The sequence below is a fragment of the Spea bombifrons genome, chromosome 7 (assembly GCF_027358695.1).
Source record: "Spea bombifrons isolate aSpeBom1 chromosome 7, aSpeBom1.2.pri, whole genome shotgun sequence".
NCBI classification, from domain to species: Eukaryota; Metazoa; Chordata; class Amphibia; order Anura; family Pelobatidae; genus Spea; species Spea bombifrons.
This window is the reverse complement of record NC_071093.1, coordinates 30,808,142-30,824,777: the sequence shown is the minus strand read 5'-3', so window position 1 is coordinate 30,824,777 and position 16,636 is coordinate 30,808,142. Positions and strand designations below refer to the sequence as shown.

Here is a 16,636-nt window from a genome sequence, read left to right as displayed (position 1 = left end):
AGACTCCTCCCTCCCAGAATGCCTTGCAATCACCCACAATGCATTATTCTTTAACTAGAAAAACAAGGTGTAATACCACTTAACACCGCTAGATGTAGCTATAATTTACTAAAGAAGTCTAAGGTGGCAAAAAGGTGAACTGTAAAGATTCTCAAACCCTGCTGGGCAGAACACTCCCCGTCTGGCGTCAACCGACGCCACTACTAGGTATCTCAGGTGAAAACAATAAAACAAGTTCCGCTACTGGCCTGAGGAATAGCTTGCACTCGCCAAGCCTGCATACTTTGACCTCAGCCTTGCGTACGTTCCCATCCTTGCTTGGGAATGTGTTGGTGATGAGACCCAGTGGCCACTCATTCCGGTGTGACTGGCTGTCTTTCATGAGCATGACATCCCCATGTCTGATGTTCGGCTTGTTAGTTTGCCACTTCCTTCTCGACTGTAGGGTAGAGATATACTGCTTCCTCCACCTGTCCCAGAAGGCATTAGAAAGACTTTGCACCTGCCTCAATTGTCGTCTGTAGAGGTCTTTATCTTTGAATTCTCCAAGAGGAGCACTCGGACTGCTGGTCTTCTGCGTGAGGCAGTCTATTTCTTCAGCATAACATTCACGTTGTATAGTGCAAATTATTATGTTCTTGGACTTTTCCAAATTAGGAGTGGTAAAGGCATGTTTGCAGTGGTGCCAACCTTTGCAGGGCTTCTGGCTCTCAGGTAATGTTGATTTATAAGATTGAGCCATATGAACTAGACAGGTTATAGCACGAACAAGCGACATCCAGGTGGAGAACCTGACGAAACGATGAGATTTGAGTTGGTGATCCGAAGTCACCGTACATAGAACAGATACTTCAGGTCGGATTTCTTCGTCGGCATCTGAGTCTACCAATCCAAACGAGTCAGGTTCAATGTTGCAAGACGTTGAACAGTACAGGAATGCAGGACCCATAAACCATGTTGTGTCTTTAAGGTGACTTGTTGCTACAGATCTAGTCGCATGGTCCACAGGATTATGGTGTGTGGACACATAGTGCCACTGTTTAGGACAAGTGGATCTCCTGATCCTTAGCACCCGATTGCTGACATAAAAGCGTCTTGTTTCGTTGCAAATATATCCTAGGACTACCTTACTGTCCGTGTAAAACTCGACTTCCCCAATTTCCAGGTTCATTCCTGTTGTTATAAGTTCGGCCAACTCCACTGCAAGCACGGCAGCGCAGAGTTCCAGTCTGGGTATCGTGTGCTCGCGGAGTGGCGCCAGTTTAGTCCGGCTCATAACAAAACCCACATGGCATTGTTCTTTGACATCTATGGTCTTCAAGTATGCTACGGCTGCAATCGCCTTGACTGAAGCGTCGCAGAAGATATAAAGTCTTTGCATCTTGACTTCAGTTGATGGCACGGAAGCATACGGTCGTGCCACACGAAGGCTGGACAAAGCTTTGAGAGATGTCCTCCATCCTGTCCACAGGTCTTTTTTCTCCATGGGAAGCGGATCATCCCAATCAGCCGTCTCTGTGGTGAAGTCTCTTAACAACATTTTACCTTGAATGGTAACAGGCGTTACGAATCCCAGAGGATCATATAAGATGTTTATGGTAGACAGGACTCCTCTGCGTGTGAAGGCTTTTTCTTCCTTGCTGATTTGGAAGGTGAATGTGTCTGCCTTTAAATCCCAGAGCAAACCGAGGCTTCGCTGCATCGGAAGGGAGTCTGTGCTAAGATCCAAGTCTTTTAGATCACTTGAGTGGTCTTGGGGTGAGAAGGCCTCCATTAACTCTAGACTGTTGGAGGCGATTTTGTGCAACCTCAAATTAGATAGAGCGAGCATTTCTTGAGCTCTTTTCAGGAGACTGATTGCGGTCTCGTTCGTGGGTGTAGATTTCAAGCAGTCGTCGACATAGAAATCTTTTTCCACAAAGGACCTGACATCCGTCCCATACTTTGCTTCACCCTCTCGAGCTGAATGTCTGAGACCGTAGATAGCAACTGCAGGGGAAGGACTGTTTCCGAAAATGTGCACTCTCATTCGATATTCTACAATGTCCTCATTGGGGTCGTTGTTGCGGTGCCAGAAGAACCTCAAGTAGTTTCTGTGTTCTTCCTTGACAAGGAAGCAGTGGAACATCTGTTGTATGTCGGCCATAAATGCTATGGAATCTCTGCGGAAGCGTAAAAGTACCTCCTGAAGTCTGTTGTTGAGGTCTGGACCAGACAGTAAGACGTCGTTTAGTGAGACGCCGTCGCATTTGGCACTTGAGTCGAATACTACTCTTATCTGTCCTGGTTTCTTAGGATGATACACGCCGAATATGGGTAAGTACCAACACTCTTCTGAGTCTTGGAGCGTGGGTGCAATCTCTGCGTGGTTGTTCTGGAATATTCTTTCCATGAATGTAAAGAAATGTTCTTTCATCTCTGGTGTCCTCTGAAGTTTGCGTTTGAGGGAGATAAATCGACTGTAGACAAGTTCTTTGTTGTTAGGTAAGCGTCGTCTCTCAGGTTTAAACGGTAAAGGTGCGACCCAGCTTTTCGACTTGTCTTTTACTATTCCTCGATCCATGATATCCAAGAACAGCCTGTCTTCTATGGACATTGCGACCCTGTTGTCTTCTCTTGTCCTGTGGAAGACTGTGCACCCTAAGTGATCTTGCTCACCATCGCAGGCGTGGTCTTCACAGGAGGGATCCACGAAAGGACAAGGCACGGGAGCGCTGTGTGGCAATTCTTTTATCAGGAACCTACTCTGACATGGCTGGAATAGAGAAGGACGTCCATTTTCAAGTGTGTTGGTGAGCATACTGTTGACTGAGGTCGGCTTGTGCGCTCCTCCTAGACAGACGTCTCCTATGATGACCCATCCTAGGTCAAGTCTCTGGGCATATGGAGCGTTTTGGGGGCCGTTAATCTGTCCTCTAGCCTTGTGAACTCGTAATATGTCTCTTCCAAGGAGTAAGACTATTGGGGCTTCTGGGTCCAGCTCCGGTATCAAATGAGCTATACGCCTCAGATGGGGGTGGTATGCTGCCACCTCTGGTGTAGGTATCTCGGACCGGTTGTCAGGAATGTGATTGCACTCCAGTATGGTTGGCAGGGACAAGCAGGTATGACCATCTATGGACTCTACCCTGTACCCAGTTGCTTTCCTCCCCGCCGTCTCAACGGTACCTGCACATGTCTTTAAGGAGTAGGGAGAACCGGGCCCAACGATGTTGAAGGTGTCGAAGAAGGTGGATTTAGCTAAAGACCTATTGCTTTGATCATCTAAGATTGCATATACCTTGATCGCCGTATCTCGGTGACCGACCGGATAAACTCTGACAAGGCAGATTTTTGAGCAGGACTTCCCTCCTGCAAGTCCTTTACAGATCTCTGTACACTGAGAAGTGACTGCTGGGGTGTCTTTGTCAGTGTCTATCTGCTTTCTGTCATGCCCCTCTCCTTGGGATGATGTTTGAGAGGGTGGTCCAGGGTGTAAAGCCGTGTTGTGTTCTGTGCTACCGCATTCTGTGCATGTCACACTGACCTTACAGTTCCTGGCGTAGTGCGATGTTGTACTGCAGCATCTGAAGCAGATGTTGTTTTCTTTGAGGAATTCTTTGCGGTCCTCTAAGGACTTCTCTCTGAAGGCTCTGCATTTTAGTAGAGAATGTGGTTTCTTGTGCAGGGGGCATTGTCTGGTAAGATCTTCGAGTTTGTTCCCTTGAGAAGATTTAAATGACCTGTAAGGAGAACCTGTGGAGGCAACATTAGTTTTGTGGACTGCCACTGGTGTTTTATGAGGTTTGACACCAGGGGTAGTGGGACATGACAATGTAAAGTCAAAACTGGGATCATTTCTGATCCTTGCTTGTTGAGCAACAAAGTCTACAAACACCCTGAAGGGGGGAAATGGTACATTATGAACCTGTTTATAATGAGAACCATGCGTGATCCATTTCTCCTGTAGGTTATAAGGGAGTTTTAGAACAATCGGATTAACACCTCGGGCGGTGTCCAGGAATGCTAGCCCTGGCAGATCTCCTTCTGCTTGAGCAACCTGTACCTCTATTAGTAAGTCACTGAGTTCCCTGAGCTTTTGGTAACCCTTACCCACTATTCTGGGAAAATTATCAACTCTCTTATATAAAGCATTTTCTATAGCTTCTATTGACCCATAACACTCATTAAGTCTTTCCCACACCATCTTTAGGCCTTTGCTTGGATAGTTTATGTTAATGTCTCTGATTCTTCTGGCGTGTTCAGCAGACTCATTTCCAAGCCATTTTACCAAGAGATCTAACTCCTCACTACAGGAAAGATCTAAGTCCCTTATGGCGTTCTGGAAGGAGGCTCGCCATGCCCTGTAGTTCTCGGGGCGATCTGTGAACTTTACAAGTCCCTTGGTAACCAGCTCCCGTTTAGCAAAGAACTTAGCGAAGTCCATGGCAGCCCGGTTAGCGTCAATACTACCCGGTGTGCTGTTGTTATGCTGAGTGTGTGGTGTATCACCATACCTTTTAGAGATTTCTGGCTTAGGGAAGTCTGTATAATACCGTTCTGACGCGAAGGGTGTCCCTTGAAGTCGAAGCGAAGGATGTAGCTTTTGTTCTTTAGGGTGGTAGTTGTGGTCAGCATCGCTTTGTCGCATATCGTCCTGCTCGAGGTACTGTGGTTCAAGGTAGGATCTTTGACACTCTGTAAAAGCTGGTTGATGTACTGGATCATAGTTGTCATCTGTCTTGGGATGCTGATGGACATATTCTGAGACGCGCTGTGCTGGATCTTGTTGATCTAGGTCTGGCCCGAGTACTTGGCTGTGTTTCTCAGATTCAGCGAACTCCGTGGCTTCTAGGAACTCTGCTTTGGCTATTGCGGCTGCCGCTTCTTTCTCCGCTGCGAGTTTTTCCAGTGACGCCTGCAGACACGCTGTCTGTTTCTTTAGTTGCATCTCTTGTGCAGCAAAGGAAGACCTTACTTTTGCAGCCTCAGCTTCTGCACGGGCGAGAGCAGCCATTTCTTTTATTGATGACTTGCTAGAGCGGCTTGCTCGTGACCTTGTCCCGTATGTTGATGCCTTGCTAGTGGACATGGTGTGCCTGTTTGCTGGCTGCTTAATGTCTCTGTGCAGACTCAGTCTAGGTAGGACTAGGAACGGACTTCAACGTGGTTTGGATCGTGTCGCGCTTGCTGGGGCTGCACTCTCGCTTCTTGTGACTGTATGGCCGCCGCTGCAATCTTGTACATAGGACTGCGTTGCTGATGGCGGCTCCGTACAGTCAGATCCACTATCGCTGATGACTAGCGATCTGTTTTACTGTTCTGTCTTCTTACACGTTCACTCAGTGTGCAGTCTGACATTCAGTATAAACCATTCCTGTCTTCCAAATAAGAGGACTGTTCTTTGTAGTTTAACTTGTTTATTGGTGAACAGGTTGTTGAGTATATATGGCAAAACAGGATTACACACATGTAATGTGATGTGGTAATGTGATGTGATGTGGTAAAACAGATATGCTATTACACAGATGGTGGAGTTTTGGAAGGAGACATACAGAAACAGCTCTGATGATGAGTCCTGGTGACTGAAGACTGTAAAATGGAGGCTCCTCCCTCCCAGAATGCCTTGCAATCACCCACAATGCATTATTCTTTAACTAGAAAAACAAGGTGTAATACCACTTAACACCGCTAGATGGAGCTATAATTTACTAAAGAAGTCTAAGGTGGCAAAAAGGTGAACTGTAAAGATTCTCAAACCCTGCTGGGCAGAACATTTAGTTCTGTTAATTTTAAAAGTTCCATAAATTACCTTGCAACTGGCAAGTGTCTCAAATAAGTCACACAAATATTTGAATATTTATAGTGGTCCTTATTAAATGATTATGTCCCTATTTTTGAACTACGTTATCACTTGGATGCATACTGTGTCTAGTAACATTTTATATACAGCAGTTATACATTTTTTCATAAGCGAAATAGGATTCACACCAAATATTGCAAATGTTCAAAGTAAACAAAAGAAAGGAATAACTATATTCCTAAAGCACAGTATTACAAGTAATCTAATAGAGCAATATCCAGAGCACACACTGATTTGTGATGCAGAAATTAATATATGATGTTCTAGAAAAACCTGTCGTGTCATATAGTGTTTATAGGATTAATTCCACACAAATACAATCATCTTTACTAGACAAATAAGGACTGCAGTTTACATACCTTTGGACAGCTAGTTTGAGTGAAGACCCTTGATATCCCCTAGCGTTTATCAAGTATTACATTACATTTATATATATATATATAAATAGATCCAGTAGATTCCATTGCAGTGTTACAATAGGTGACAGTGAAATCATATAATAATAGTCTTCTTGTCTGCTTTGCTTTTATGTCAGTTGTTAACAATTTATTTTAGAATAATTTTTTTTATGTACATTTAATTTTTATGAAGGAAAATAAAGAACAAAAATAATATATACAGTCGTGTGAAAAAGAAAGTGCACCCACTTTGAATTCTATGGTGTTACATATGAGTAAATTAAGTAAATGATGAACAGATGAACAACAACACATGACATATTACACTGTGTCATGCTTTATTTACTAATCACATGCCCTTGATTTACTGATATCAGCAAGTTTGACTACCTAGTAGTGGACATCCCAGCAAATTCACCCCAAGGTCAGACTGTGCAATTTTTAGAGAAATTGCAAAAGACCCAAGAGTTACATCTCGGGCTCTATAGGCCTCAGTTAGCGTGTTAAATGTTAAAGCTCATGACATTACAAGTTCATGACATTACACCACGTTTGGTGAAATATAGCATATCAGCAAAAACACCTCATGCTAACTGTCAAGCACAATGGTGGAGGGGTGATGATTTGGGCTTGCAGCCATAGAACCTGGGAACCTTGCAGTCATTGAGTGTGAGGCCATCTGTCTGACAGCTAAAGCGTTCGCAAAATTGGGTCATGCAACAGCACCATGATCCTGAAAAAGAAAAGGATCAAGGTGTGGCAATGGCCCTGTCAAAATCCAGACCTCAACTGGATTGAAACGCTGTGGCATAACCTGAAAAGACCTGTGGATAAACAAATGCCCGCAAAGCTTAATTAACTCAAGCAATGTTGTAATGAAGGGTGGGCCAAAATTCCTTCACAATGATGTGATAGTTATCATTCAAGTTATTGCTGCTAAAGGTGGTTTTACAAGTTAAGGAATTATAAGGAGTACTTAGTTTTTCACACATGGCTTCTCCATTTTGGCTTTATTTTTGTTGAATAACTCATGACGCAATGTACCATGGGTGATCTGGCTCTTGTCTTTCCCGGGCCTTGTTGATTTATGAATATTATACAATATATAACAATGACAATTGAAAATATTTGTGTAAAAATAATTGTATAAATATCGGTGATATGTTTTTTTTCATATATTTGTTATAATCATTTTGCAAAATTATTAGCAAGGTCAAAAATAAATGTGTGCTCTGGATATTGTTCTAGTAGTTATACTTCACATACAATAATACAAACATATTTTGCTTTCCTCAGTCTGAAAAGCATCAGTAAATCTGTTCCTTTACTGTCACCTTGGGACTCAGCTCAATACTGTTCTCAGAGTGCTTACTTCTGTAATAAGCTCCTAGTAGTAAAAAAACACAGCATGCATTGTTCTTGAGCAAAGTTGAAGGGATATCCTTAAATCAATGAGCAAAGTCCAAGCAAAAATATATATTTTACAGAAAAGTTTGTTATGGTTGACGCACAGAAGAATTCTTTTTAATAATGGAAGAACAAACAATTTAGATGTTTTTGTTACTGCATCACTCCATTACAAACCGATTTGTGGCTTGGTTCCGTAACATGGAAGTCCTTCCACATGTACATTTTAAATGTGCTTGATTCAATACAGGGGTGTGCTAATCACACCCGGTAACCAGGGTGCCCAGCAGGGTCATGTGATCATGTGTTAGTATGGCAGTGGTACTGTGTGTTAGTATATGATGTTGGAGTGTGTGCGCTAACATATGGTGTAAGAGTGTGTGTGTGTTTGTATGTTAGTGTATGGTTTTAGCATAAATATGTATTAGCATTTGATGTAATTATGTATATGTGTTAATATTTGGTGTCAACATGTGTGTGTGTGTTAGTGTATTGTGTGAGTGTGTCAGCATGTGGTATTAGGAGTGTGGTTAGGGTTAGTAGTGAGAGGGAGTGTGTTCGCTAGTGGAAGTTTGCAAGTTAGTATGCAACAATGATTTAATGGCCTGTCTAAAATCAAAATCTGCAGAAAAAACGCTGTAATAAAAGCAAATGTAAACATCAACACTTAAACAATTCAGTGCAGTTGGTAGAAAATTAACGCATGTAAGCACATTTTAGTCATATTTTCTAGACATACAAAAATCAGACTTTTTATAAATGTATAGTCAGGTCTAACAGACTGGTAGAAGATAAAACAATCAGTACATGCACAGAGAAGTCTAACTACACATTAACATGGATAAATTAACCCCTTAATTGCCAGATAAAATAGATTATGTCCCTGTGTTGCAATTCAATACAGACTAGGGTAGTTTAGAGGATTTGCATGTAACTTATTTTAATAATTATAATAACGGTAATAATGCTGCTAATTATTAATACATTAATAACTGCAAGTTAGGGCCTCTGAATAAGTAATATTAAAGCAAATGATTAAATAGCTTAATTAAATATCATAATCCATTATTTCAAAGTTGTCAGCATTGCAAGATTTTTTGAATTTAACCCCTTAACAACAACTGACGTGTTAGGCATGTCACGGAAAAACATCCTGTTGGTGACAATTGGCGTGCCTGGCACGTCATGACTTAAACAGTGTAGAAAGCGATCACCCAAACGATGTTGCTGTAATGGCTTAATGTTGAGGCATTCAGCAACACTGATATTGGCAGCAGGGGCCCCAAGTGGCCCTTCCCACAGATGTTAATGTCGTCCGCCATATATTGTATGGCGCTGGACACCTGATTTAAAGGAGCTTAAACTTAAATGCTGTAGTTGAAATGCCTCGAAAGTGACACAAGATGGCGGTGTGAAAAAAAAATAGTTAAAAAAAATTGGTATTTAAAGTTTATTTGGATGAGAAAGTCTTAAAAATGGCGCTCTATCTTCACAAAAAATCATGTATGCAAAATTGTATGTATGATTTGATGTGGTAAATCAAATTGGCTAGATTCATAGTTGTCCCAAAAATAGCACAGATGTCAAAATTCCAAAAAAAAAATCCACCTGATGGTTTAAACAATGAAGACTCAGAGTTCTGTTAGCAAATCTTCATAATTGGTATAAGCCATTTTGTACACTGTAGCAGGTTCCTGGTCTAATGCCCCAGAAATCTAAACGTAAGATTCTATCACACTAAAAAAGATGTAATACGCAGAACAAAAAAAAAGCCATTGCAATTCTGGAATCTAATGTCCTTTTTGCAGTTATTAGTTTAATATCACCATTAATATTCAAGTTATTACATTCATTTATATATATATATATATATATATATAGTACATGAATGCATAGTTACACTGCTACTAACATGTGGGCAAAACAGTTGTTACATCAGCCTAATAAAAACATCAATATGTAAAGGTTGTTTTCCAGTTTCAGTTCATATAAAAAGAATCTAGATACATTTAATCCAACTTAATTATTCAATTATTTTGATTTAAATTGGCTGCCCAGAGGTTAGCTTTGATTTTCTTTGACAAGCTATGAGGACATTCTGTTCAATAAACGTGTACGTTGGTTTAAGCAGTTAGTGCTTGTTACTTGACTACGTGCCCTTGGAATTGTTTTCCAGTTAGTATGGTGTTAGCATTTCTTTAATTAGTGTTCTGGATCTTAGATGACTTATCATGTAAAGCCCAATGCATTTAGGCACATGATATCTCCCTGCATGTGTAATGCGCTACATCTTTAGAACCCTCAAGGAAGCCAGAACTGATAGTATAATTGCCCATACAAAGCATCAGCTAAATCAAATTAATAAAGTAAAATTCTGTTTAGGAATCCAAATTAAAAAGTAAAAACAGTGCAACATAGGGGCCACAAACGTTAATAAAAAGAATGGGAATAATTCAAGTATGAAGAGTGCCTTGACCTGCTATATCCAAGTATCTCAATATTCATGTATTAGTATATTCAAGATCAGTAAACAGTTGCTAGAAAACATTGCATCCAATAGACAAAGAAAAACAAAAGGAGACCATTAAGAAAAATGCAATACAGAAAAAAGAAGTTCAAAAGCTGTAAAGCTCAGGCATGCACTAACTAGGGAGATGGGGACTGCAGTCATTATGTATTTTTGTGACACATAGACAGTTGATAACGGTTGATCTCTAAAACATTCTGACTGCCTTTGAAGTCATTGAGGAACTTTACCTTTTTATAGTTTAATAGGTAAAATCGTTTCCGCCATTTTTCTCCAAAAGAATCAAGGAAAAAATAACACTTTATATAGCACATTACTTTTTTACAGCTCCACTTTCATCATGTATGGTATTATGACAGATCTAATTGTCTCACTTACTTATTCCGTTTTTGTTTTTTTCATAGGAAGCTGGCAAAGTCGACATTGGTTCTAATCTTGGTGTTTGGGGTACACTACATAGTGTTTGTGTGCTTGCCACACACCTTCACTGGCTTAGCCTGGGAGATTCGGATGCACTTTGAACTTTTCTTCAACTCATTCCAGGTGCTTTACATGTTTTTTATTTCAACATAGATCCCATTCCTAGCTCACAGTATTCCCCTTTAAATTGTTACATGCGCTACCATGTGTATTCAAAATTAATATATATTTGAACAATTAACATTTTATTAATTAGCTTAAAAATAGGATTTTACAATGAGCCCAGATCATAAATTAAATGAGATGTGACAAGTTTAAAATACTTACATGACATAATTTCATTGGCATTATAACATCAATCTTTAATTTGAATTTTAGAATGCTGATTTGTTACAGTACAGGAGTCAGGGAGCAGAAAAGTTCCCCCTGTATGTTAATCTGGATCTATACCCACAGCACGCTTCCCTTTGATGTCATGTCATCAAAGTTCTTACTGCACACTATTTTGGATATCTGACACCTTCCATGTGTACGCACTAATGGGTCATGCTTGTTTTTTTGCATATACTTTAATTTGAGGCCAGAGTGGTTTGACACTCAAATAATTAAACTAGTTCTACTGTGACTGTGATCATTTTAGCAGTGATACTCACCTAGGATCATGTTTGTTTAGGAATAAGTGATATAAAGTTATTATGGAATTAGACAAGAGAGTCAAATCATGGACAAACTCCATTTCTTCAAGGTTGCTGACTAAGCTAAATGGGAACTCTGTGTTCACCAGATGGTTATGTGTTCACTAAATCCGTTATTTAAAGGCCTAACAACTGGGTACATTTCAGCTGTAACTGTTGTAGATGGTATACTTTGTAAGTGATATACAGTATTTGTGTAGCAGAGCTTCCTGGATTGTTTGCCAATTACTAGAGCGGTGATGTGATTCACAAACGTCTTTGTACCATTTTATAGACTTGAGCTCATACCTGAATAATGATTCACCACCTGTCGTAGTGTATACGAGACTGACGCATAGCAGCTTTGACTGTAAAAATAGTTATTTGGACTGCATTGTATGTGGCAATGGTTATCAGACCCTTTTTGTTGAGGAAAACAGTAGAAAATAGGCTGTATACTTAAAATAGCAATTGGATACATACATTTAGACGTTCCTAGACAAGTTGAGTTGCCTTCAAACACCATGTGAAGGTACACAAAATTATTATTATTATCTTACAATAAAGATGTTTCAACCATACCCAATAATAGAGTTCATCAGTGCAGGATAACATGCATTAATAGTGCCTTCTAGACAATTCGTGACAACGGAAATTAAATATAGTTGCATTGAATTTTTGAAATGCCTATGGGGGAATCCAATGGGGAAAACAAAGCCAATATCTTTTCTCTTATAATACTTTCAATATTCCTTCATCTTAGCTTCATTCACTTTCCAGTGAATGAGTACATATATATAATACACATATTATACTATAACTGTGATTGTTTTAAATATGTGAGACTAAACAAATTGGTATTAATTTGAACTAATCACGTGTTTCCCCCCAATCTTGCAGGGCTTCTTTGTCTCAATAATCTATTGCTACTGTAATGGAGAGGTATGTGAAACTTAAAAAATACAATTTCTTTTTTCAGTTTTCATTGTTTATTATTGACAGATAATACTATTATGTGCATTGATAATTTTTTTATTCTTGGCAAATTAGCTGATTTAAAGAACGGCAAAGGCAGCAATAATATTTTAGCATCCCTGGATCTATGCAGAAAAATAAACCAGGAAGAAAATCAGTTTGATTAGAAAGTACTTGCAAATAACTGGGAATACTGATGAATGTTACACCAGAGATCACTCCTCTCTTTCCATATAGAAAGGACCAGATCTGGATTCCAGGAGGCAAAACTTGCCCCTGGAAGGCCAGAGCAGCTGCGGGTAACAGAGAAGAAAAAGGAAAGGATGGCTTTATTGTTGCATCAGTGGACAATACATATTAAAAACACCGTATCCAATAAGCGATGTCTATTGAGTTTTGCGCCTTATGGAGCTAAATCATAGGCACGCTGTAGGTGGGAAATAGACAGAACATTCTAGGGAGTGGATTGAGTAAAGCACTACCCCAAAAATGGCTGGCAATCAGGATCCATATCAGGTTCCTCTTATGCAAATCTTTATTACCTGGTATGTATATACATATCCAATAAAGTACTGGAATTCTAACTCAACCCATTTTGCAAAGCTGTTTAGCTTTGTTGATCTACAATCTGTGAGTTTGCTCTCTATTACAATGTGTTTTCTAAATACATACACAGTGAGGGGCACGAAAGTGGGGTACACCCTCTCCTGGTGTACTTGGCACAGCCAAGCAGGTTTTCACTGCTCTCTCAACTCTTGAGAGTACGAGCTTCAGTGGAGACAGATCTGTGCAAGGTAAGTGTAGTAGTAGTAGTGTATTTATGTGCAGGGCCACCATCAGAAATCTATGTACGGAGATACCTGAGACCGCCTACAAGAATTCCTTTATACTATAAAATGTTCAATATATTTATCTTTAGCCTTAACTAGTTATTTTGAGTGCATTGATTTGTAATGTGTCAACTAGCAATCGGAACTAAGCCATTATATATTTCTTAATTAGGTGCAGACTGAGATTAAGAAAACATGGACAAGATGGAATCTTGCATTTGACTGGAAAAGCACAACCCATTGTGGCAACTTCAGGTATGGTTCTGTCCTGACCAATATGACCCACAGCACTAGCAGCCAGTCTCAGATGGTAACCAGCTCTCGTATGGTATTGATCTCCAGCAAAGTGAGTCGAAGTGTCAGTAAGCAGGTCGATGGACATATGAATTTACCAGGGTATGTTAGAAGCAACTCTGACCAAGACTGTCTGCCTCAGTGGATCCAGGAAGAGACAAATGAGGATGAAGAAAAACAAGTTGATGACATATCCTTAAAGGAAACGCTGAGGCCTCTGCAGATGAACACTGAGGCCGAAGTCAACAGAAACGAAATAGAAGAAACACTGTAATGAGCCACTCTGGGAAGGGATCTCAAGGACATTACATGAAAACGGGTAGAAATGTCTTATTATTTTTGCAAGCTGCAAAACCACTGTATAGACGCATGACTCAGTGAAAAAATATAATTCATAAAAGATAATTGCCACATTTCATAACACAGAAAAGCACAAAAGGCGGGAAAAGGCCAACAAGATATTATATTAATGGCCGGTGTGTCTGTGTTCAGGATCTTATGCAGTCTAGAGCACTTACTTACAAACCATGGGCAACATAACAGTCCCAACTAGAGATGTAGTATTTCTGGACATTTTGAAGCCATGGGAAAAAAAACAATTTTCCAAGAAAAAAATGAAAATTTTCAGAAAATTTTTAAATAATTCTGTTACACTGGGGAGATAAAATGCAGTGTATATAAAAGTATTATGCTTTAAATAAAAGTACAGTTGTAAATAATAAACTAAATTTGCTTTTTAAAACTTTTTTGTTGGAAAAAGGTCTGTATATCTTACAAACATTTTAATTATACATAAAAACAGGATGTTGGTCTCACCAATTTACTGGGAGGAGGAAAAGAAAAAACAATTTACTGGCCAGACCAAGGCTATAGGTAAACACAAAACACTATTAATATAACTAATTTAGATAAAGGTTATAGAGATAACCTAGTTTTTCAGACACATTTAACCCCTTAACTGACAATTAAGGCCTATCTGAGAGGACAGAAACAATAAACTTCAAGCATACCAACAAGACAGTGCCCGGCCACAACCAAACTAAATTGAAACCTTTTTCCCTACAGCGTCCTTAGAGACAGAAATCCATATTGCTCTTATTTGAGAAGTCCAGTCTCAGTATTTGAATTGTTTTCCAAGATAAGCTTGACTTCAGATGAGAGAACCTGTAATGATTGCAAACAATGAAAGTGTTTTCTTCTGCATTTTGCTTAGCACTGTGTAAACTATATTAACAATTTATGGAGAAATATTTCTAAAGACAGCAATCTATGATCATTGATGTATATGTATATATATATATATATATATATATATATATATATATTGTACACATACTGTATTTTTGGCATGGTATTAAGAATTTTGCATTAGTGCTATTTTTCATTAAATATGTTTCGAATACATTTATTTATTTTAAATAGTTTCTTAAATATAATTAAAAAGGCCTTATCTTACAGCAGATAATGAAATATCTGCCATAGTAGGTTCCTTTAACTGCTGAGTGTCTATATTGGATTACTTGAAAAAAAAAAAAGCCATTAACAATGGGAACCTTTTTTCTGTTTTTATGGAGCTCTAAAACATATGGGAAAAATTATAAAATCATTGCTTGTAATTACAAACTAAAGAGCACATAATATTTGAACATTTCTTTATGGTGGAAATTGTTAAAATGCTCACACTATAAAAGTACATTCATCTTGCAATAGATACATTAGCTTAGTGGCATAACATAAAATATTGGCACCCACTTATGTAACATATTTGGGATCCAAATGTTTTTTCCATACATGTCACTGTGTGAACTTATATTAAATTTTATGGAACGGATAAATATTTTTAAATCCTCTTGCACTAATTTGCCAATCAGACATTCCTGAGTAGCAGGCCCGGACTGGGACAAAAAAATAGGCCTGGGCATGTTAAGACTGAGCAGCCCGTTTTAATTTATTTATTTATTGTTAAAGCCCACCCTTCATGTACCATCTTTGCATTTCCCCAAATCAATTAAACATTCATGATAGACACAAACACTTACTCACTCATTCACACAAATCATTAACACATATTCATTAATGCAGTCTCAAAATCATTCAAACAATTCATCCACACATGAATTCAATAATTCTCATACGCATTCACACAATTCATCCACACATGAATTCATTCATTCTCGTACGCATTCACACTACCCTCTCTCCCCATCTACCCCTCCCCTTCTTATCTGCCCCTTCTCACTATGTTCCCCCTTATAACTATGTACCCCCTCTCACTATCTATCCTCTCTCCCCCTTTCTCACTATCTAACCCCTCTCTCCCCTCTGCCCCTTCTCACTGCACCCCCCTCCCTCACCCTACTTACCTTGTTGCCGGAGTAAGCAGCAACTGCGACCGGGTCCGCCACTCTAGGGGGCCGGGCAGCCCCCACCAGGGCCGGCCTTAGGGGTGTGTGCGGCCGCACAGGGTTTAAATTAAAACATCGGGGTTTTTTTTGTTTTAACTTTATTTAACATCCTCCATGTTAAATAAAGTTAAAAAAACTTTATTTAACATGGAGGATGTTAAATAAAGTAAAAAAAAAAAACCCCCCCCGATGTTTTAATTTAAGCCCTGTGCCGCCGCAGACCCCTGGTTGGGGCTACCCGGCCTCCTAGAGTGGCGGACCCGGTCGCTGCGGGCATAAAGGGCAGGTGCCCCTTATGCCTTGCGCTAATGCGGCCGTAGAGGCCGCATAGGCTAAGTCAGTCCGGTCCTGACTGGGCCTATTTTCAGGTAGGGGCCTGGAGCTGCAGCTCCATCAGCCCCTACGTCAATCCGGGCCTGCTGAGTAGGCTTGAAATGGAAATATTAGTAATGAAATCTCTTTATTGTATACATTTATAGTATTTAAAAAATAGACACATTTCTCTGGGATGCTATTGTCTATGCATATTGATAAGATAAATAATTTTAATTTAAATAAAAATTTAGTACTGTGATGCTGGGCTATATTTAAAGACATTAAAATTTTCCAAAATGTTCTTAGGGCTAAATATTTTTTTCCAATTCATTTATCTCTGGAGACAAGGTCTTCAGAGATGCTGAAACCAACAACCACTGTTCCCATGTAATAAATTTAAGTGTTTCTAACACTAAAAAGAGAACTATAACAATACATCAGTTTATTTGTGAAATAAACCCATCTTTCCATTGTTCATTAATGCAGCGGTTCTGCATTTTTGCCATGGAATTTATAAGCTGTTATCCTGTAAGAATATTTGATATGTAC

At 39.4% G+C, this 16,636-nt stretch overlaps 1 protein-coding gene across 1 annotated transcript in view; it reads left to right on the top strand.

The window, feature by feature from the left end:
• PTH2R (parathyroid hormone 2 receptor) overlaps positions 1-13,805 on the top strand; it is a 100,892-nt gene extending 87,087 nt beyond the window's left edge. The window contains exons 11-13 of the mRNA XM_053471466.1: positions 10,579-10,717; positions 12,169-12,210; positions 13,246-13,805. Coding sequence (XP_053327441.1) covers positions 10,579-10,717; positions 12,169-12,210; positions 13,246-13,641 — 577 coding nt within the window. The 3' untranslated portion in view covers positions 13,642-13,805. The remainder of the gene's footprint in view (positions 1-10,578; positions 10,718-12,168; positions 12,211-13,245) is intronic.
• The last annotated feature ends 2,831 nt before the right edge of the window (positions 13,806-16,636 follow it).